The sequence below is a fragment of the Chroicocephalus ridibundus genome, chromosome 3 (assembly GCF_963924245.1).
Source record: "Chroicocephalus ridibundus chromosome 3, bChrRid1.1, whole genome shotgun sequence".
Classification (NCBI taxonomy): Eukaryota; Metazoa; Chordata; class Aves; order Charadriiformes; family Laridae; genus Chroicocephalus; species Chroicocephalus ridibundus.
In genome coordinates, this window is record NC_086286.1 from 85,242,857 (window position 1) to 85,267,027 (window position 24,171).

Consider the following 24,171-nt stretch of genomic DNA (forward strand, 5'->3'; position numbering starts at 1 on the left):
TTAATCTTTACATTTTGGAAACACTTGTTTCTGAAAATAAGTTTTCTTATGCTTTAAAAATTACTATGGCCTCCTCTTTGAGAGCAACCATTTACATCCCTATAAAAATCCACTTTCAAGCTGGCTTAAGTTGCATTTATTAATATTTACGTTCTCTCTCCCCATCCTTCCATGCTCTAATCACAACTGTCTCAAAAGTCTGCATTCTACAGAAAAAATCTCCTACTTTCTGACTTTACCGGGGCATAAGATCCATAGAAAGATGTATACTGCCTATCACTATTGCAGGGGTGAGAAGACTAATCATAAATAATGATAAAAAAAAATTAATTATGTTCTTAACATTTCTTTCCTGTGACATGTATGTGGATATTTAATGTTGCATACTCTAGTGAATGTGCAATAATCCTGAATTTTCTATAGGCTCAAATTTAAAGCTTGTTCAGTATGATATCTATAACCATCCCCCCACACACCCACCCCCAGGGTAATTTTTAATATTATTATAAGAAAAGAAAAAAATCTTTGGACTTACTCGGAAGTAGTCACTGCATGCTGCCAAGACTGCTTTATGTGCATGGAATTTCTGCTCTTCAGCAATAAGGGTGATATCGCAAAGTACGCCATCACTTCTTTGTTGGTTCAGGGCTGCCAGGACAGCATCGTTATGGGAGCTGGACTGACAAAGCCTCTGACCTGTCAGCATTTCCTGAACACTGAGAGGGGAAAGGGGAAAGATTTTGTCCAAAAAATGTAGGAAACAAGCAGATTTTGTCAGAAATATAGAAGAACTTTTTCTAAGACAAGATTGATAATTCTTGGAAAGAAGAAAAAGTCACAAACCTTGTCAGGCAAAAATGTTTATATGGTGTAGACATCACAAGAACAGCTCAGTATAACAACGCGTTATGAAGCTTGATTATATACTCAAATTTAAAACTCTCAACTGTTCTGATTTTCATGTGCTGCACTGGAAATCAGCTGGACTCAGAGGATTAATTCAGAATAATTTTAGAATTAAGTGAGAAGAATAAAGGGCCTAGGTCAATGGAGTGACAGCAAACTTTAAGTGGCTCAAACTGAAGCATTAGTGGAAAGGAATATGTATGTATGTATGTACGTACATATGTACATAACGAGTCCTACTAAGAAGAACAAACACTTGTCGTCTTAGGTGGCCTGATACTGCATTACTGAATGTTTGCAGACCATTTCAGGTCATTCACATTTATGAAGGGTTCTGGGGTTTGGTTGTTTTTAAAATGCTGAGGTCTTCCACCACATCTGAATATCACCTCGTATGAATACAAGATTTCCATGTCAGCTAGCCTAGGATTGTCTGATTGCAGTTTCCTTTGCTACAGCAGAAGGAAGTGACAATATAGCTGTAGATGCAAACAAAAACAAAGAAAAAAAAAATCTGCAAATCCTCTTTGGCACAAAACAATGCATTTATTTAAAATCTGTGACTACCCCAATTTATATTGCCTGAGAATCAAGGTCTTTATAGAAGGTGAATTTACAGAGAGTCATTCAGGAGTAAATCAAAGCAAAGGCATATTTTTAAATTTATTTTTTTTATTAAGGGGTAAACAAGCTATAGTCTTTCCACTACTATCATGTAATTCACTCCACATACATGCTATGCAGCAGCTCTGTGTGCTACATTTTCCTTCCCAGTCAGCACAAGCTCTCTATCCTGCATATCCCACAATCCTGCACCTTGGGCATCCATAAAGTAACGCAGACCTGCCCTGCAAACCAGTTGCTCTTTTAAAAAAAGTCAAGAGCTCATCTTTTAAAAAGACAAGAGCTAATACATTACTTCTAGAAGAAGGATGGACAAAGTGGAGTTACACAGGAATAACCTGTATCTGAATTTCACCCCCTCATTAATAGTTTAGGTTTCACACAAGGACATACCCTATATACATTTTAAAATGATTCATTCAAATGACACTTTTTCTTTCAGCTGTTCTGTTTGTGAAACCCCACTAATACTCTAATGGACAATTATCAAGATATGTAACTTGTTAAAATACAAGGGAATTATTTCTAACAATTATGTCCCTTCTGCAATTTCTATAGCAAAGTGACTAAATCAAACCAAGATGTATTGGTTTTGGCAGGCAATGCTACAGGTTTAACTTGCTATATTAAAAAAAAAAAAAAGACAAACTAATAAAACTTTATTTTTTTTCTCCAACCTTCATCAACAGCAATAACGAATCTGAAATCAAAGGCTAACCACCAGTTTTATTACTGATTCCTGGAGAACTGCAGGATACAGTCTGCTCACTCTGGTTCCCCCTTAAAAACCGAGAAGAACATGGGGAGTTCGGGGCAGATTTTTAGTGCATTTTGTCGTTTTTTTTTTTTCCTAAGGGAACTGAGAACATTAAGAAAACAAAAAAAAAAAGACAATAACTTGTGCAAGTACAATAAGCTAGTTATACCTAGAGCTGGTTTCTCTTGATTCCTGTTTTTATTAGCTTCCCTCCAATATTGTGACCCAAGCCCTTCGTTCCTTTTGCTTTTCTCACAAACATCCAGAGGTGATTTTCCACAAGAAAAGGACTATTGCATTCAACAGAAAACAGATCAGAGGAACAAGGCACAAAGGTAATTTTTGTGGGGATTTTTTTTTATATATATAAAAAAATATATATTTTTTTATATATATACACACACAGAAAGTAAGGCATCTGTGGTTTTAAACTGAGCTCTGTCATAATCCTTTTTTCAATTCAATGACCAAAATAAAAAAATCAATTGCCTGTAACTCTTGTGTTAACAACATATGAAGAACATATATAGATGCAAGGCAACTTAACTGGAATTTATGAATGAAAAAGCACTGATTCATGAAACACAACATGGCCACTTTGTAGTGATATTTGTCAGTTGATATACTCAGTAGCTATAAAATGCAAGGAATTCCTGATTCTCTTCTGCTGGAATCTTGAGGAATCTATTCCTCAAGAAGGAGGAATAGAACAGGAATGATATGATGCCCCAGTAATAACAGGTAGATCTCTGAGCTCTCAGATCAGCCCATGAGTGTTGACTACTCTGTAAAACAAAACAACTACCAGCGTACCAGACTAGTGCAAAGTTCTGTAGAAAAGCAACTAGGTTAATAAATTCTGCTGAGTGTTCTGTCTCAAAGTGCTCCCAGAAAATAATTATAAATATCAAATTCTCTGATGAGACAATAGAAAACATGAATAAATAAGAAAGGCTGGACTGGCAAGTACATATAGATGATCAAGACTCTATCAGAGGGAAAGAGATAGAACGTGAGACTCTAGAAGGCAGGAAGATGACATTGGAGACAATGCTTTGAAGGCATTTCAAAGAACTGGAAGAATGATCTAGACAAGCTGGATCGATGGGCCAAGGCCAACGGTATGAAGTTCAACAAGGCCAAGTGCCGGGTCCTGCACTTGGGTCACAACAACCCCATGCAGCTCTACAGGCTTGGGGAAGAGCGGCTGGAGAGCTGCCCAGCAGAAGAGGACCTGGGGGTGCTGGCAGAGGACTGAATATGAGCCAGCAGTGTGTCCAGCTGGCCAAGAAGGCCAATAGGATCCTAGCCTGTATCAGGAATATTGTGGCCAGCAGGACTAGGGAATTGATCATCCCCCTCTACTCAGCACTGGTGAGGCCCCAACTCGAATACAGTGTTCAGTCTTGGTTCCCTCACTACAAGACAGACAACGAGGTGCTGGAGCGTGTCCAGAGAAGGGCAACGAAGCTGGTGAGGGGTCTGGAGCACAAGCCTTATGAGGAGCAGCTGAGGGAGCTGGGATTGTTCAGCCTGGAGAAAAGGAGGCTGAGGGGAGACCTTATCGGTCTCTACAACTACCTGAAAGGAGGGTGTAGGGAGGTGGGTGTTGGTCTCTTCCCCCAGGTAGCAAGCAAGGACAAGAGGAAATAGCCTCAAGTTGCACTGGGGAAGGTTTAGATCGGATATTAGAAAGATGTCTTCACAGAAAGGGTTATCAAGCATTGGAACACGCTGCCCAGGGAAATGGGTGAGTCACCATCCCTGGCATTATTTAAAACACGTGCAGATGTGGTGCTTAGGGACATGGCTTAGTGGTAGACTTGGCAGTGCTAGGTTGGAGTTGATGATCTGAAAGGTCTTTTCCAACCTAAACATTTCTATAATAAGTGGCAACAAGAAGGCAATATTTTGCAGATAATAACATGGGTATGTATGAAATAATACCAGAATAATAATTTCACTTTCCTACTATCTGTTGACTGATGCTTTGGTAAACATCATCCTAAATGTGAATGATTTCATACATGCTACCAAGTACTGTACCTCAGGCACCTCTCAGATGGCATCTTTCAGTTTTGCTCTTCTGAATATCAAAGCTTATAGTCCCGTAGAGAAAGCAGCATACATTCCAGCTAGAAAGAGAGAAAGGAGAGGAACATTAAAATTCAAAGCACACACAGTCTTAGCCTTAAAGATCAATACTTTCAGGATGTGTAATTCAAAAGCAACTTTCTTCAATTCTTCTATTGCCGAAAGACATACCACATAGATTAAGCGCACATGAAATTTTATTGGCCAGATTGAGTATAGCCCAAAAGGGGTCTTTCCTCTAGTCTTTTCTAGAAATTCCCATCCCATAATCTGTACTTCCTGTATCTACTGCCCTTGAGGCATGCCTCCTTTCTGCTAACTCAGGGACATATATTATTTCAACAGGGTGGAAGAGGGCAAGGGAACTATCTTCCTAAAAATCCCCAATTTGAAGAGTAGGCCAGCAGCGTCTACTGGTGTTTGCTTACTTCCTTCAATAACATACAGCTATAAAAAAAACTTTACATCTTTCACAGTGTAATCTCACAGGCCTGTCCAGGTTATAAAAGCTTTGCCTTACCTGAACTCATGCTTTGACTATATTAATTTTTCCTAGAGACTCAATTTGTCAGGGCAGAGGGGAGAGGTTTACTGCATAACCCAAAAGGCAGCTCCCGCTTCCCCCAGAGCAACATTCTTGATTGATTAATCACTGCTATGACCAAGTACCACTGTCAACCTGAATATAAACAAATATTCTGGCAAATACAAACAGTACAGTAGATACAAGCAATATGATCAGATTTATAAACTCTATACCTTTCTTAAAAGGCAAAATATTAAAGTGACCGTATAAATTAACCTAAGCTGCTCAATGACTACTGAAAGTTGCTTTTTGTAACAAAAAGGATAAAGGATGTTGTAACAGATAGTTATTCCCCAAAAGCTGTCCCACCATTACAGATCTCAAACTAATCTCCCAGTAACTGAATAAGGTGACAGAACTTTTCCATCTCTGTTGGTTGCCAGTGTGCCCCTCTAAAAACAGTAATCTGTAATAAAAGTGGGGTTTTTTTTCTGCTCTCCAATTAAAATGATGCCCCATTCCAGGTGCTGTCAGAGGCTTCTATTGAAATCAGTCCTGAAACACCACAAACACCTTTTTGTAGTGTTACTAATTAAACAAACAGAAGTACTCCAGTTCTTTGCTTATATTAATTTGTTCTAAATTTTGTCCCTTACTCTTACACTGACTGGCAGTTTTACTTTGAAAGCCACTACACTAATTTCAGGGAGGCAGCAATGGGTATGTGAAAGCAGAATTAAGCCCTTGGTCATTCCCCAGATAACAAACATGCAAGCAACCTGCAAGAAAGGACAATTAATCATTTTCCTGTTCTCCTGATTTACAGTTCTTCACACTACAGACAAAATTACAGTTCCTACTTGCCAGAGAGGCACAGTGACATCTACCTTTCTGCAACTGCTATCATCTGCACCACAGCAGTGGAAGGACCAAGTAGAACTGTGTAAGAGTTTGGAATTTTGGAGGCTGTTAACTTTGTTTAGCTGGATTTTCTTGAAGACAATAGAAGAAATGCTCCTGAGAATTCCTTGTAGATCTCAAGTCCTTACTCCAAAGCACAGAAGGAGTTACAGCCACGCAGTTCAGAGAGAACTGTGTGTTTGTACACTACTCTGGCTGCTTATTTAAACCATACGTGGATCATTTAACGTAACTCAGTGACAATGAAGTGTTACAGTTCAGCAAAATTTGAAGAATGGAAATGTTTTCATATTTTCCCCCTTTTCCCAAAAGGCCATAATGCTGAGCAAGTGGGTGAGGTCATTGAGAACTTATGCCCATGATTCAGCTGGATGCTCAGCAAGTTGTTATGCAGTCCTTCCCAATGATGGTTTCAGAACATTTCACTCTCGCCATCAACTCGGTTTCTAGTTATATTAGGACAAGTCACTTTATCCTTCAAGAGATGGAAAAACACAGCATATTAAGTTAATGGTCCAGATGCTGGCAACTAATGAAGCAAACATATTTCCTGATCAATGTACCTGCTATTGTATACAGGGAGCTATGCAACATTTCAGTGGTTGGAACGGGCTTCTAGTTCAGACTCTGCATTTATTAGTATCAAAAGGAGAGACTCAACAGTTAACTTGACTGGTATATACAAAAGTTTTAACTAGGTCCTTAAATGGCCTCTGTCCTATGTCAGAACTGCTAATCCATAACTATTACACCACTACAACATCCATATAAATCCCAGCATTACTCATACTGGCAACAAAGAATTCTAAACAAAAAATTCCTTACTCCACCACAGTTGTGAATATGGACATCAAAATCAAAGGTTTGAACTCTGCTGTTTGGAGAGACAGAGGCCAGAAGCAATGCACCTCAGACATGCAGAATTCCTTCTATCATAAACCAATGCATTACAAACAGAAAACAGGAATATTACTTAAGGAGGTGCCTGAGCATTCAGCTAAAGCAAATGAGAACTTTTACAATAATCAAGTCCATGCAGATATACTTATCAGATATTCTGATAAAATACATAATATATAAAATATGGTATATACATATATAAAAATATATGTATACAAGACACCTGCATAAGAACCAAGAACATAGCTTATTAGTTTTCTAGCCACTGTCTAAGTCTAAAGCAATCCACCCAGATGTCACGTCTGAACAAAGTTACTTTTTTCAGTCTCAGGGGATCAGAACTTAACACTTTCTGAAGAATGAAGGTGAAAAAGCCATTCTTCTCCTAGGAATTCAAGTTTCAGAATAGGAAAAAAAAAAAAAAATCAAACAGCTTGATAGCATTTTCAAGGGGGTTTTCATCAAGGTCTGCAAAAGATATCTAGGATATGCTGCCTTGGTTTTCTCCACATTGTTGGACTTTATTTCACGCCATTCTGCAATCAGATCCAGAGGCACCTCAAAACACGGGCCTAACTGGGCCCTTGCGTGCACACAGACCAGTAAGGACTTTCTCTCTACTTCTGTCCCTCTCATGATCCAGAGTCAGCACTACCAGAAATACAGGTCAATAAACTGTTAAACTTCTCAATCAAATCACCCTGAATTTCAGCAGGCCCACCCTCCTTCCTACTCATTACGGCACTGTAGAAAGACGTATTCTTGTAATAATGAACTCCCCTGAAACCAGTAAAGCCCAATTCACATTTTATAAACGTGCGTAGGAAACTTTAATCCATTTTTCTGCCTTGTCTTCTCCAATCTGCCAATTTTTTTTAAGACAAGAAACGGCCAACAGTCCTGATGTTGCTGGCTGCAACTAGGAAATCCTATGCCAGTCAAAGACTGGTAAGGAAGAAACACAAGCTTCCTCTGACCTTTTTAAGAGGTCCAAACTCTCTGGCCCACAAAAAAACTGCAAGCAGCAGTGAAAGCAAACAGGAGAAGGACCTGGATGGAAAAGTGTTCCTTATAAAATGATTAAGGCATATGTTTCAAAGAATTAACAAAACATCCAAACAGTCCCATACTGAGTTCAATGGTTTGCCCTGACAAATTGATCTTTCCTAAGTTTTATCATATGCCCTTTCTTCTCCTAACTGCTTCGCTTTTTATTTTTAAATCTACATCACATATATAAGAATATTACAAGAATGTGTAAATCATTTAATCAATACTGCACTGATTTTGTTTAGCAATATTGAATTACTTAATGCAGCTCAAAATTTTCAATAATTGGAAATTGATGTATTTATTTACTCTTATTAAAAGAATTTTAAAAAAAAAAAAAAGGCACTTCCACCTGTTGCGTGGATGTGCTGTGCCAGGACAGTTCCGAAATCCTTTGTACCAAGAACTTCTTTATGTTTCAGATAGCTGGATCCATCTTTATGTAAACTAACTTTCATTGGTACATAAGGAAACTCTTTGCTTTAGAATGTTTAAGACATACTATTGTCTTTCTAGTTAACTACTTTAAGTAATTAAATCGGTTTAAAAGATTAATTTATAAATTTAAGGATAAGACTTTTGGTTTAAATGGAAAAACTTTAATTCCAGCTAAATCCTTCTGTTCTAGTGAAATACTCCATTGTGCTGGAGATTAACAGGAAAAATATAGGCCAAACAGAAAACACTCACTAGATTTTAGGTTTGCGATACACGCTAAATTTGGCATAAAACATTTTCCCATACTATTTCTTCTTCTTACAAGTTTACGATAAAGATCAGTAACCAGTGATCTCATTATATTTTACAACTAACTTTTATTTTCTTATTGCTTCATTAGTTTGTCCACATCCTAGAAAAGGGCAAACAAAAAAACCTAGTAATGATCCGGTTAGTGCTGAAACAATATAACAATAATTTGGGGGAGGATGAGGGGAGACCAGTAGTTTTCCCACGAAAAAAACAATATATCTAAGGATTTCAAAAATAAGCAATTCAAAAGAGATCACTGTCCGTGCAAATTATTACGTCCAATTAATATATCAAAATAGCGTTTGTTCTGCGGCAGCCTCATGAAAAGTCAGTCTTTCCAGTCTTATGATGCAGCACAGTAAAAAAGCACTTATTCAGGAAATCTTGAAGCACTGTCCCACTCTATGTTATGCGTCTTCTCTAATCTAAATTAGCAGCGTAGTTCAAGAATTATTTGTTCAAAGATTACTAAAAAATAGAATTTAAGCAACCACTATTTCTTCCTTTAATTTATTTGATTATAATATTGTTTTGTAATTACCAGACAAAGCAGTTTCTTTCCAAAAAGTATTTACTGGCAGAATGCATGTGTCCTTTTTCAGAAAAAGCTCTCATCATTTAAGTTGGTTTAATCTTGAGGAACCAATACCGCATTCAAAGTTTACACAGAATGCATATGAGGCATTGAGAGAATTTCAGTTACACCTTTTCTCATAATTCTGCAGGTTTTTTCCCTTGCATTATTTAGAAATGAATTGCAAAAAAGAATTTCTGATTAATTCTTGAAAGTACACACCAACAGAGTATGTATTAGATTGGGGGGTGGGTATTGGAAATCAAAACAAAACTCACATTTAGTCTAGTTTACTACTGAAAATAGCTTCAATGCCACAATATTCACTATTATTCTCCCCCAGGTAATAAGCTTATTTTCCATCTCACATATCAAATTTTGCAGAGGGACTTAAGCCATAGTCCAGATCATCACAGAACTAATTCCATGCATAAGCAGGCTCTGTATTTTAGATTTGGTGCCTAAGAAACATTTTTTCCCCTCTAATCTAGTCTTGCAAACTAGTAAAAATATATATTCATAATGGAAACTACAGTCTATTAATAATGCCTGAAAACATGCAGCTTTTCTACATAACTCAGGCTTATATAAAATAAATATCACTTTGGCAGTTTCATCAGTGATTTTCATTTTTGGTTTATGAAAATAGGAACTGAGTTACAATCAACCTCAATGTGAACTCATTTATAGAACGTAACACAAGCGTTATTTTTGTTAGTAAGTCAGAAATTAAGTGATCTGAAAATCCTGATTTTAAATGTGTTCTCAATACAAAAATAAAATAGTGTTTGACAAGAAATGAGTTCTCTCTTCTTTACAGTTACATCTTAGGCAGCAGTTACTGAACTATCCCCCTTCCCCACAGGGCGCTCAATCCTTTCCCAATCCCAGAGCCCAGCCTGGGTTTAGGGGAAAGCAAAGGGTCTATTGCCTATATAGAAGTCAGAAAGTTCCATTTCAATGGAGCTGTACAGATCATAGAACTGCCTAGGTTGGAAGGGACATTTAAGACCATCAAGTCCAACCATCAACCTAACTCTGACAAAACCACCACTAAAGCACCATAAAGCACCCTAAGCACCATGTCTACTCGTCCTTTAAATACCTCCAGGGATGGCAATTCCACCACTTCCCTGGGCAGCCTGTTCCAATGCTTGATAACCCTTTCTGTGAAGACATTTTTCTAATATCCAGTCTGAACCTCCTCTGGAACAACTTGAGGCTGTTTCCTCTTGTCTTATTGCTTGTTACTTGGGAGAAGAGACTGATCCCCACCTCCCTACACCCTCCTTTCAGGTAGCTGTAGAGAGCGATAAGGTCTCCCCTCAGCCTCCCTTTCTCCAGGCTGAACAACCCCAGTTCCCTCAGCTGCTCCTCATAAGACTTGTGCTCCAGACCCCTCACCAGCTTCGTTGCCCTTCTCTGGACACGCTCCAGCACGTCATTGTCTTTCTTGTAGTGAGGGAACCAAAACCGAGCACAGTATTCGAGTTGGGGCCCCACCAGTGCCGAGTAGAGGGGGGTGATCAATTCCCTAGTCCTGCTGGCCACTCTATTCCTGATACTGGCAAGAAATCATTGGTCATTGGCTTCAGCAGTTTACAGAGGAGGATCCTCTTCCCCTGGGCTGGGCTGCTCTTTCCATCCATCTCCTGCCCTCTCAGCTGCCTCCACAGTTGTAGATAACACACTGCTGCTGTGGGAGAAGTGAGAGTCTGCCCTTCCCAGAAATTTGGCAAGACTGACAAATTGTAATTTGAGAAAAATCAAAGTGAAACACAGGCAGCTGCCACTTCACAGAGTTCAGCTTAATACAATATTCAAGAGATACTGAAAAATCCTTTTGTAGACAGAAGGGATCCTCACAGCCAGTATCAGAACTCCTTTAAAAGGCAGGTCAGAAAATTACACAGCAACTGATGCTTTTTTCTGGCCCCCAAATAAAAGAGTGTAACTGTGAAAGGCTGCAACACAAAATTTGAGCCAAATATCTTTCAAACAGCTCACTGAGATCCACACAGCTATCATACATAAGTCTTCACTGTAACCAGATGCAACATCCCTGCTCCTTTGATGTAAGGTGGGAGAGCAAGCTGTTGAGAACCCTTGGAGATGTCTTCAAGTGGAATGAAGCATGTACTGCTTCGATCCCCACAACAGCCCCTCCTGCTTCAGACCCACTCACAGAGTGACGGAAAGATTGGTTTGCCTTTCTAGAAAGATCTATGTTATTCATCTCCTAATAAAGGATGCAGTGAGAAAGTTTGGGAACCGTTGAGTCCTTTACACTAGTACCACCTAAGAAGGCTTTCACCCAGTTAATAAAAAATAAGGTTGCTGATCTTATCGCTAAACTTCACAGAATGGCAGTGCATTAGTTAAGTATTTCTCTGGCTATAAAATCCTCTAGTGTGTGAAAAGCCCTCTAATTTCTCCTTTAATTTTTTACTTTGAAGTGGGAAAGCCACTCATCTATTTTCACGTTATCTAGAACAATACTGCCTATCAAAAATCTACTTTAAATAACCAATTTTAACACCAATTCAAAACAGCTAGCCAAACTCTGAGGATTTAAGTAAAGATTTTCATCTCATTTCACATATGCAGCCTTTAGTTATCTTTCTAAACAGAGGTTGTCTCACTTGTCTTGTAACCATTAAAACCTCTTGAGTTGTAAAACTTCACACTAAATTTGATTTTTTTTAATGAGTAAAGTATCTTTCCAGTTAAGAATATTAATAAATATATCTAAATGAAATATTGCTAATTCTGACTCTGAAGATACGTTAGAAAATGGTGAATCAACATTATTTTCATGAATTTGCAGTGCGCTAAATTAGATCAGATAGAAACTTATGGAAATTCACATACACAAAAATTAATTAACAAGACTAGAAATACTCAATATATAAAGAATTCAAAAGAGATTTTGCATTTTCAAGTAGTTATGTTCAATTAATTACCTTCTTTCCCTCAAGTCACTCCTTTCCAAAATGTGTATTTTAAGTATTGAAAAACAATTTCACTGAATAACACACTACTTCACTTTGTTAGAAGAAATAATAACATGCACCAGGTGCAAAATGAACCAAAGGGATCATAAGCATCATATTACTCTTTCCTGTAGAAAAGCAAAGTTTTGAACCAACTAGATATGTCACGAAGGTAAAGCATTTGGACTTTGTGAAATGCCATTTTCCCTTTTACAACTTCAAATATCTGGTTTAAATTTCATCTTTATTTAAGAAGAAAATGCAATATTTAAAAACTATCAGTACACTACATCCATTTCCTTCCAGAATTACTTCATAGTACATCCTGAAGGAGGCTGTCACAGACACAGACTAGGACCACCAAGATTTACCTGTGGCAATTTTCTGTCCTATTTTAGATCATTATTTGTAGGAGCTTCTGGTTTTGTCTTTAAAGTACTCTGGTTTTAGTAAGTCAGAATAAATCATCCTTTCAAGCTGTACTTCACCTTCTCTCAGAATAAGAGGTCTCTTCAGAAACAAGACTATATGAGATTACTATTCACAGAAAATAAAGGACAGCATTATCTTCTATTTTTATCAGAGCGCTGCCAAATTAATTTGTCAAAAGAGAAACAGCAAAAAAAACCAACCAAACAAACAAAAAAACCACACTTTGATTGCAAACTTGCTCTTCCACTACTTTTTCCTTTTTTCATTAAGATCTTTGAGAATTGAAAGCTTTTTCTTATTCCATACAAAAATGTTCAAGAACATCACAACTGTAAGGAAAACTCTGCCACTGCCAACCTTGTCAGTGAAACCATAACTCAGCTCAATCACAAGTTTCTCATCTAATTTAGCACCTGAATAGTGACTTTCAAGACAAAGCACTCATAGTATAAACCTTAGATTTAATGAAAATTACAATACCAAGGGAGCAAAAAACTGAAAACCTAGATTTGTTTGGAAAAATAGGAGTCAGAAAACATTCAGCAAAATCGATAATAAAGTAAAAACACAGTAAGAAAAATCAAACCATTACACTCTGATTAGTTACAAACTTTTTTCTTGTGACACTGAAAAGGTCATTGCTATCTTCAGGCCATCAACTGCAGTCAATTAGAATCATGAAGTTTATTGTCTATCACTACCAAATTACCATCTGACTTCACAAATCATTAAGATCTTAAACCACAGAAATATAAAATGAAACCACAGGGGTAAAGAATGCATGAGCAGAACCACATCTTTATGTTTTTATATCCTCTTTATGGCTTTATATCTTCCATGTATCTGAATATATCAGTATGCAGAACATTTTCTCTGAAGAGGCATCCAGATAAAAAAAATGCCAGGTTTATGGTTGTCTGTGTAACTTAAGGCATATTTTACCTACACTACCACTTAAGAGGTTGTTACATTCTACAGATAAAACCATACACAATCATAACTCAACATAGTATACTACTCATGGAAGGGAACAGTCTGCAGTTCTTCTGGAAACCACGCATTTGGAGTTTAATGACTTTCAAGAACACATTTGTTTCCAGGATGTCTATGTACTGTGTAACATCTTTCGTTTGCAAAAAAAGATCAGTTTTGTACAACTATAATAACATACCTCTGTGCACTATCAGCTTAGCTTTTCAGAGCCACTCACTGTTGGTATCGTTTAAGCTATGATACTAACCACTCACCTGGCAAAAGGAGGCGGCCATTCCTTACACATGGTCCATGTATCATTGTTAAGGAATGGTTGGGAGAACAATATTATAACTTATTTTGTCATTGTTCTGAAATTTGGGCAACAAATATGCAAAGCGCTCTCAAAGCGAAGTATCTAAACCATACATTGAGTCCACAGTCATTATAAAGGGACAGCTCTACAGCATTTTAGTTTTAAGGCATACTGCTGCTGGCATGAAGCTAACTCTTCGGTTACTTTGCCAAAGTATGCTTTCAGGATTTTTCCTGTAGAGCTCAAGAAAAGAAAAGACAAGACAGCATGACTGAAGTAGTTTGTAATTGAACTTTCATTTGGAATTTCATTTGCATTTTCATTGGATAAAAAGCAACAACAAAAAAAAAAACCCTCTTCTTTAAACCCAAGCATTTTTCTTCTGGAAATTTGACATGTTTATGGCAAATGTGAAAGGCTTCTCTAAATGAGGTCAGAATGCTTTACAGTGGAGACCAACAGAAATTTAACTAGAGAGATCACAATTATTTTTCCTGATCACTCGAGAAACCAACACTGAAATGGACACACAAGGGTGAGGTGTACTCTGAAATGCTGTCAACTACACCAGGGCCGCACTCGGATAAGCCTTGAGTTTTTGACTGTCACAACCATCAAGGTGCTTTTATGATAATCATTCTTTCCTAGGGTAGTAAGAGACAAAAATACATGGGTATGGTTTTGAAACCACTTCAAATCTGCATATGGATTATTTAGACCAGACAGGAGTATACTGTACTGTAGATAATCTACAATCTTGGCAATTAATCTGCATGAATTTATATCTTTTATGCCTGTCTGAAACAAATAACCACACTTTCTGCTTAAAAACACATAGAAATACTACAAAAAGCATACGTGATTGCTGGACAATGGACAGCCTTGCATAACTGAGGTGACCGACAATATGTCTACATGCCGTGATGAGATCACAGAATGGTAGGGGTTGGAAGGACCTCTAGAGATCATCTAGTCCACCCCCCTTGCTAAAGCAGGTTTGACAGGAATGCTTCCAGGTGGGTTTTGAATATCTCCAGGGAAGGAGAGTCCACAAGCTCTCTGGGCAGCCTGTTCCAGTGCTTTGTCACCCTCAAAGTAAAGAAGTTTTTCCTCATGTTCAGATGGAACTTCCTGTGTTCCAGCTTGTGTAATCTATTAACTAATGGTATTTCCCGTGAATGAGTATATGTATCTTTCAGTAAAAGAGAAATGAGACCTACAATAGTCCTTCAACTTTCTTTACAAAACAGCATTCATGAAGTTTAAAAGAAAAAGGCTATGAGTTCTAGTAGCTAAGTAAACACGCACCTTTAAGAATGACCTTCACTAGCCACAGGGTGGCAGAACTATACTTCAAGGTAATCTATACCTCCAGGACAGCAACGAGACTTTCAAAGAGTCTTTTTTGGCCCCACAGTGTAATTACAATAGCACAAAATACTTTCTCTGTCTTCTGTGGGTGGTTTCAACACCAGGAATCAGAGAAAAAAGAAAAAAAAAAAAAAAGAAAAAAGCCAGTACCTAACAGTACAACTAACTGGCAGTTCTCCAAACACCAGGTATTATAAGAGGTTATTAACAGGCCTCCATGTTTCTATTTTAACAATTTATTCATGTCATACAGTAACCAATCACAAAAAAATCACTATCAATATCAAATCACTATCAAATTTACCTCATATTGTGAAATTAGCACAAAATTTTTCATATAGATTAACAGACCAAAGGAATCCCTAGACACTACTTCTTGGAAGTGTAGATAGTTTCACCTACATGCATCCTCAGAAGGGAATGACAGGTTCATCAGTATTAGCAAATTCAACAGTTCCAATGCTGGTTCCATTGCCCATACAGCTGGCTAGCCCACATCTGGTCTCTCATGGCCTCCAAAATAACGTGGCCACATCCAAACAACTAATGGGAAAAGTCACCAACTAACTCCCAAGCCATGCCTGGAAATGTTTTGGGAGAGCACCAGATGGCTCAGGTCAAGACCTAGCCAGAGATTGTTGTAATGGTCTTCTGATAAGGATGTTTGAGTTTCAAGCTCTGGCCTGGAATGGGCCATGCAATGTTACTAGCACAAACAAGGCTTTTAAATCCCTGCACCAAACACAAGTGTTGTGCAAGAACATTCAAAGTTCCAGCAAACTCCTAACATAGGAAACATCTTGGCCAGCTTTATAAATGCATTTTTCTCTATTTATTATGTTTTGTCTTTCATAAATACATGGAAACAGGGAGGGGTGGAAGAGATGTGGACCAGCAATTAATGAACATTAAAAAAAAACAATAAGAATTGCACATATGTAATTGGAGATCCTTTGTTAAAGTACACACTGCTAATTTAAAACATGCTTTGTGCAAAGTTAAAATTTACAGTCAAATGAAGGACAGAAAAGGGCATTCAGAATCCTCCTTTATAACAGAGTTTCTGGATTCTTGACTGTGGTTTTGGACAGAAAAAATAATCTGCCATTTAAATCAAACACTAAGGTATGGAATTCTGCTCTGAAGGAACAGGAGTTGCCTTCTGGCCTATTACAACATAACTGCTCACCACTCTTCAATGTAAGAAAACAAAGATACTTAGAAATACCTTTCTGCAGAGAGAAGAGGGCATCAAATGTCTTCTAACAGCTTTAAGCAAATTGGGCTGGGAGTCATTCGTCTTGATGATGAAACAGATTTGGATGAGGCCAAGAGGAAGATGAAGAGTGGGAAAGAAGATGGAAAAGGAAACAAAAGACAATGAGGAGCAAGCTGGTGATGAAGACCAGGTGAGACAGCTGCAATTGTTTCTTGGCTTTCCTCTTTTGCAAAGGGGGAGGGGGAAGAGCGGAATAGTGCACAATACTAAAACCAGATGAGTACCTGGGCAAAATAAGGAGAAAGGATGGATTTTTCTACAGCATGATCACACGAAAAGAAGCCAGAAGTCAGCCGGGAATAATTCTAATTGCTGGGCAAGAAGGCCGAATGCTTAGTTCAGGAGTGAAAACTAGGAAGGCACAGAGAAGAATGACCAAGATCACTAAGTTTCACATCTTTTTTGTGGAGAAGTATCTGCAGAACACTTGCCTTCACTTTCTGCTGACTGTGCTGGATTATAATGAATAATATCTGACAGCTTTCTCAGGCAGCAGAGCTCAGTGCTAATGGTTCCAATTATGCCGTTGTTCCATGCTGTCAGTACAGCTCTTCGAGGTTCTTTTTTTTCTTTAGTTTACCTTTACAAAAGTGTTAAAAAGTTACATGCCCACAAAGCTAAGAATGCCAGAAAAGGAAAGAAGCTAAGTGCTCCAATGCCCAAATTGAAGTTGCCTATGATCATTTGACTACATGGCATGGGTATTTCTAATTCCAACACTACCTAACATGCAAATGTTTGATTTTAAAAGAAAAAAAGCAAGGAAAATTCTTCTCATATGACTTACATTTGTGTTAAAAACAACATCAATAAGGGGTAGCAATATTAGGAAGATACATATGCACTCCCCTAGGACCCTTTTTCCACGCTTAGATTATATTGAAACATCTTTAAGCCTGGTTAATGTCATTCCAGCATAAATTCTTGTATTACAGTGATGCCTGTATTACTGTTGAGCTGCAAGCTGCTTTAAGTACAAAAGGAATTTTCACATATAGCTTTTCATAGTATTCACTTCTAATTGACTTACATGTTTCAGTAGGAGTGACAGGACCTGAAGTTAGCTAGAGCTTTGAAGTAGATCCATCCACTTTAGACCTTTTCCTTACAATGAACTCAGTGATTAAAACACTTCTACACTGAAAAGCCAGATTTGATTAAAATATTAAAGAAGTCTAGTTTGAAAGAGAAAATCCAAACTAATTAGATGACCAGAATAAGTAAGACTTACAGACAAATGTATTTCTGGCCATTGTTTGTGGGCGAGAAGTAGGGGAAGAGAACGGAGAGGGCTGCCCATCTCCACATTTTGTTACACACTGCAATCAAGAAAGCTGTAAGCAGTCAAGTCTGCACAGTCATCTCTGCTTTTTGGGAATATCCTCTTTCATTCACATAAAGCCTGAAGGCATCTGCTCCCTGCTCCTCACAGTGGTCTCTTACAGTCTCGTCCCTTGCACTGAATGTTCACAGCTCCTTGCTGCACCTCTCTTTTCCTGCCAGACCTATTTTCCACGTGGAAGTTCTCCTTCCAGGATTATCAACCTGGAAGGGTTGGGTTGATCGCTTCTGCCACCTTCTATCTGCCCCACACACTAATCACACACCATCTCTTCTGTGATAGGAAGTTATTTAATTACCCTGCAACAGTAAGTGGCAGAAAGAGTTTTCCTCCAAAAGTTTTTCTCCTCCACCTTGTAGTAGACTATCCCAATTACTACTACTTACTACTACTGCTACATTTTTGAAATATATTTCAGAAAGATATAATCTGACAGGATGTATAGGACAAACCAACATCTGACTTTGTTTCTGTCTCCTAGAAAGAAACGGCTGTGAGATTTTGTAGAGGACTTTTCCGGTATGAGTTATACATACATGAATGTATTGGCACTGTCACAGTTAAACATGCAGCAGTAACTGTAAAGATGCTCCTGTATGTTGCAGTTCTATGCTCATCTTTAGGAAGAAAGCTTTAAAGTCTTATCAGAAGGAAGACAAGATAGAAGAGGTACATATGTCATCTTCAATACTGCTTGCTGCATAGTAGTTACTGTCTCACAAAATTATGATCTGGGGCATGCAAAATCTGAACTTTAGAACTTGCACTACTACAACTGCAGCAGTAACCTCTTTCAGCTGCCTTTCTTTAGGGGTCTCAGCATACCTGAACTATATTCCTTTTATTCCAAGCTTTCATTAAACCATCCAAAAGTCTCATTCAGAAGCATTGTAAGCACCATGGTTACAGACTAACAAAGCTTTAAGCCTATGTCATTCTGGAAAGACACTGGTTTCCGTACTACAGTCCCTCACTTGGTATCCCCGTAACAGATGGTTTCTTCCAGCCCTTCACCCTGTTTTACACTACCTTCTGCAGATCAAAAAAGCATCTGTTGTTTAGAAAAAACAGAATTTCTATCGTGTGCATTATTTTATTACTATAGACCACTATTTCTTTCATTCACTGCCTGTAACATATTTACAGTCACTGCTACCTCTATAACCTTAACTAGCTAAGCTAGAAAAGAACACAGATAAGCCTCATCTGGGATGGGGAAAGTAGCATGGAAGAAGTCAGAGGGATTTTTTGCACCCCATAGCCAAAGATCTGCATGAGCTTAGCTATATATACAGGTCTGTAAAAAGTTGTAACTGGACGAAGGAATGTTACCATACCAACAGAAGGAAAATTGCTCTAACTCAGGAGGGGTATCAAGGGACAGATTTACTAGAGGAACTAACCATAGCCTTCTCCCTACTCCCTGTGAGTACAACCTGCTACAGCGTGAGCTTCTGAAGCATTAAGATGGCTGGAAATTGTACGGATCCCACCTCCTGCCAGGGGAAGCTGTGGTTCACAGATCTGCTAGGAACATAAAGGAGAACATCAGGACACCTCATCTCTTACGTAGGAAAGCAGTTGAATGCCCTGTCCAAGTTGATGGTAGAGCTAGTGCATTCTTTTCCTCCAGGGACTCATCCACAGCTTTTATTCAGGCTTTGCACAATACATCTAGACTTCATACCAGCATGTTTTATTGAAACAGGAGATTTCTTGTTTTCTCTTGTCCTCTACTCAACATACTTTCCATTTCTAACACAGACTTTAATCTGTGTTCCATACCAGCTTCCTAGAAAATGTTCTGATACTGACCACTGTCGTTAATACCCAGTGTCAATCCAGCAAATAAAAATTCCTCTCAGAGCAGAAAGGACATGGCAGGTAGGAAGGGGAGGTGACAAGAGATACAGTCTAAAAAGACTCATTTTGAGGATGCATATGATGCATTTTATAGTGTGAGTCATGCCTTTGACAACGTGCTTTAAGAAACTCACTTTTAAGATAATACCTTGTACTAAAGTAAAAGATCACTCTAATTAAGCTCTATCAATTAGGTTACTAGAGAGACATTTGAGTTCTTGTTTGCAAACATCATATTTCAATGTGTTCTACTCTTTTTCAGAGACAATACCAGAATTAATACTTAAAACCCTTTGGGTATATATCGATTTCAAGACAGACTGGATGGCTTCATGAATTTTTTGCAAATCTTCTATGAATTCACTAGTCGGATATGACTAGCATTAGGTGTTGATACATTTAGTAGTCAAAAGACAGACCAGGAACTGCATCATCTGCTGTCACTTCTCACCAATAACCTCATCTCAGTAATGGAAATGTGTAGAAGTACTCAGAAAGCGCAGACATACTCTAACTGGAAAAACCTGCACAGCTGTATTTTGTATCAGCTCTGCTTTTAAGCTGACCACGCAAGAAAAAGTACAGTTAAATCTCCCATTTCCTTAATGCTTGTGCAACAGCCTGTACATGAAACTTGTATTACAGCCCTGTTTTCAAAATAGGAATTCAACATTCTGGTCCCAGCTCCCAGCACAGAACCGGGTCTCCTCATCGCCAAGACATCATCTTCATGACTGGATTATGGATACCTATTCTTACTCACTCTACTTCTGACCCAAAGTGCACGTTCTTAGTGGGACAATAAGCCACAATAGCAGGAGGGAATTGAGAATAACCCCATGCGTATCTAGTTCTGGTTCTAGTCTGACAGTTACTTTGCTCTTCGCAGGTGAGAGAAACAGTTTTGAATGCCCATCACAGCAAGGACAACTGAATTCAGATCCATTATTAGGCAAGAGCTGCGTCAACAGTTCTTAGATTATTTTAATAAAAACCAAGAGAAGCTAAATATCTAAACGAAAGAAGTAAAACACTTTTTCTGTGAAACAACTTCCTCCTTAAATTCATAAGGGCACTGTGAATGTAGGCACCTGTGAAAGGCTTTGTAAGGCTATAGCTGAGTGCTTACTTCCATAAGAGTGAGGAATTTTAAATGCATACGCCTCTGAGTTTTTGTATCAGCTAAACTAACATACTGTTCCTCCCTTCATATACAGGCAAACAGCTGGTGGCTTGTTGAGAAACCTTGTTCTATGGCATCTATCACTACCCAGACATTAAAGTGGGAACTTCAGCAAGTCTCCAGGGTTTGTGAATATCGCTCCTAGAACTAAACATACAATGATCAGTCCCAAATGCCTAACTGAAGTTTGGGCCAGTCACTAGAAGACCACTACATTTGGGAAAGCTAAACACTGCCAAGCATAATTCCTTGTACACAACCAGAGCTCAGCTTTTGCCAAGATAACATCTGTATATGTGACAATGTAAGCAACAATTATTTAAAAGACTGTAGGAGCACTTGTTTCTGAAATAACATATATTCTTAAAAATTGCAAGGGTAATAATTACCTTGTTAAAAAAACAAATCACTAAATGCTACAAATAGCTATACATAATTCAACTTAAAACATCACTTCTTCTGTAACTTAATGGGCAAAAATTAACACATGTGGAATTCCATCTGAACACAAGAAGGCACTTTTTATTCTAAGGATGGTTGAACATCAGAACAGATTCCCCAGAGAGGTTGTGGAGTCTCCATTCTTGGAGATATTCAAAACACCTCCGGACACAGTCCTGGTCTCCCTGCTCTAGCTGACCCTGCTTGAATAAGCGGGCTGGACAAAATGACCTCAAAAGGTCCCTTCCAACCTAGGCCATTCTGTGCTTTGTGGGATTCTCTGAGGTACAGCTGCGGTACAGCTGAATATAGTGTACGCATGCAGGATCATATTAGCCCCATATGTCCTATTTATTCCACATTCCAATCTTCTTGAAGAGATTTTATCTCTCAAAAGGAAACAGAAGGGGCAAAAAGGGGAAATTCTATCAAAACCATAGCGAATGCACATGCCTCCACATCTCTCTTCAAGTGTCCTGGTGCAGCACACTTACGAGTTGCAGCCTAAGAATGCTTTGAACTCCTGACTAAAATTAATAACAATCCAAAGCAAATGTACTGTAACACTAAAAAAAAAAATAAAATTTGTCATAAGCAAGAACTTTTTTTCTTTTAAAGGACAGGAAAACTCAGTAGCAATTCTGGTGCAACTGCCATTTATATGAAGTTTGATGATTACTTCAGTCTTCAAAAAAAGGCAAGAAGGAGGTGCCGCGGAACTACAGGCCCGTCAGCCTCACCTCCATCCCTGGAAAGATGATGGAACAGCTCATTCTGGGTGTCATCTCAAGGCATGTGGAGGAAAAGAAAGCTATCAGAAGTACTCAACATGGATTCACCAAGGGGAAATCATGTCTGACTAATCTGATAGCCTTCTATGATGGCATGACTGGATGGATAGATGAGGGTAGGGCAGTACATGTGGTCTACCTTGACTCAAACAAGGCGTTCGACACGGTCTCCCACAGCATCCTCATAGGGAAGCTTAGGAAGAGCGGGCTTGATGAATGGACAGTAAGGTGGATACATGACTGGTTGAAAGACAGAACTCAGAGGGTCATGATTAGGGGCACAGAGTCTAGTTGGAGGTCAGTGACGAGTGGTGTTCCCCAGGGGTCAATACAGGGTCCAGTCCTCTTCAATATATTCATCAATGACCTGGATGAGGGGATAGAGTGCACCCTCAGCAAGTCTGCTGATGACACAAAGCTGGGGGGGGTGGCTGACACACCGGAAGGCTGTGCCGCCATACAGAGAGACCTGGACAGGCTGGAGAGTTGGGCAGAGAGGAACCTTATGAAATTCAACAAGGGCAAGTGTAGGGTGCTGCACCTGGGGACGAATAACCCCATGCACCAGTACAGGTTGGGTGCTGACCTGCTGGAGAGCAGCTCAGCTGAAAGAGACCTGGGAGTCCTGGTGGACAACAGGATGACCATGAGCCAGCAACGTGCCCTTGTGGCCAAGAAGGCCAATGGCATCCTGGGGTGCATCAAGAAGAGTGTGGCCAGCAGGTCGAGGGAGGTCATCCTCGCCCTCTACTCTGCCTTGGTGAGGCCGCATCCGGAATAGTGTCCAGTTCTGGGCTCCCCGGTTCAAGAAGGACAGGGAACTGCTGGAGGGGGTGCAGCAAAGGGCTACCAAGATGATTAGGGGACTGGAACACCTCTCTTATGAGGAAAGGCTGAGGGATTTGGGTCTCTTCAGTCTGGAAAAAAGACGGCTGAGGGGGGACCTTATCAACACTTATAAATACTTAAAGGGTGGGTGTCAGGAGGATGGGGCCAGGCTCTTTTCAGTGGTGCCTGGGGACAGGACAAGAGGTAATGGGCACAGACTTGAGCATAGGAAGTTCCACCTAAACATGAGGAGGAACTTCTTTACTTTGAGGGTGGCAGAGCACTGGAACAGGCTGCCCAGAGAGGTGGTGGAGTCTCCAACTCTGGAGACATTCAAAACCCGCCTGGACGCGTTCCTGTCCAGCCTGCTCTAGGTGACCCTGCTCTGGCAGGGGGGTTGGACTAGATGATCTCCAGAGGTCCCTTCCAACCCTATGATTCTATGATTCACTTGATAAAACAAAAATAATACTTTGTAAGCAATACATGCACGCACTGATTTGTATTTTTGCCAATTAAGCTCAATTAAGACCAATTCAGTTGATAATATACAGACACTTACTGTCATTTCAGACTCCCTGCAGTAACTAAAACATCTCCCTGGGGAGATGAGAGATATGACATAGGACACACAGGACATCCAGTCTCTTCTGGATCAGTGTCTCAAATGGCAGTAGACATCCACATTTAGGTGACTAAATTGAGCCCTGAATGACTCCAGATGAAAAGCAACAGTATTTATTTTATGTACCTTAAGTTTCGTTAAGGACATTTTCAAGAAGTTCTCTGGTAGATATTCGGCACTTAAAGGAACTCCAAACCAATAAAAGCACCTTGCGTAAATGCCCAGCAATCACAAATATTTTTGCTTTTAGATACAATGCTTCCAAGAAACAGAAGTAAAGGGAACAAATTAGAATATTTCAGAATTAAGGCAGAGTAAGAAGCCTTCTTGAAAGAGAATTCTGCTAAGCATGACATCTAGGAAAGTCACAGAAAATACTGAGTATTCTGAATTTAAAAAAAAATAAATCTAAAATTACACAAAATATATTATATCCTACTATTTATTTCAGGTCAAACCTTGCTATTTTCAAATTCATCAATAATTCAGTCAAGGTCTTCAATGACACTTAGACTAAATTCATAGTTTAACAGCCTATATTTCTGCAAGTCTTTTTATTGTAATGTTTCATACCTTGCTAGTAGAAATGCTGCTGCACATTTGAAAAAAAATAGTGAAATGTGAATGCTAGAT

General features: G+C 38.9%; 1 protein-coding gene across 14 annotated transcripts in view; it reads right to left on the reverse strand.

The window, feature by feature from the left end:
* KLHL32 (kelch like family member 32) overlaps window positions 1–24,171 on the reverse strand; it is a 130,837-nt gene that overhangs the window by 93,913 nt on the left and 12,753 nt on the right. For 12 of the 14 annotated variants that reach the window (XR_010070388.1, XR_010070387.1, XM_063329929.1 and 9 more), the window contains 2 exons: window positions 4,334–4,422; window positions 536–716 (listed from right to left, as the gene is read on the reverse strand). Coding sequence is in view for 10 of the 14 variants with exons in the window: in XM_063329929.1 (XP_063185999.1) it covers window positions 536–716; window positions 4,334–4,356 (204 nt within the window). In the remaining 4 variants the exon portion in view is untranslated. The remainder of the gene's footprint in view (window positions 1–535; window positions 717–4,333; window positions 4,423–24,171) is intronic. The other 2 variants (XM_063329928.1, XM_063329927.1) reach the window with 1 other exon arrangement.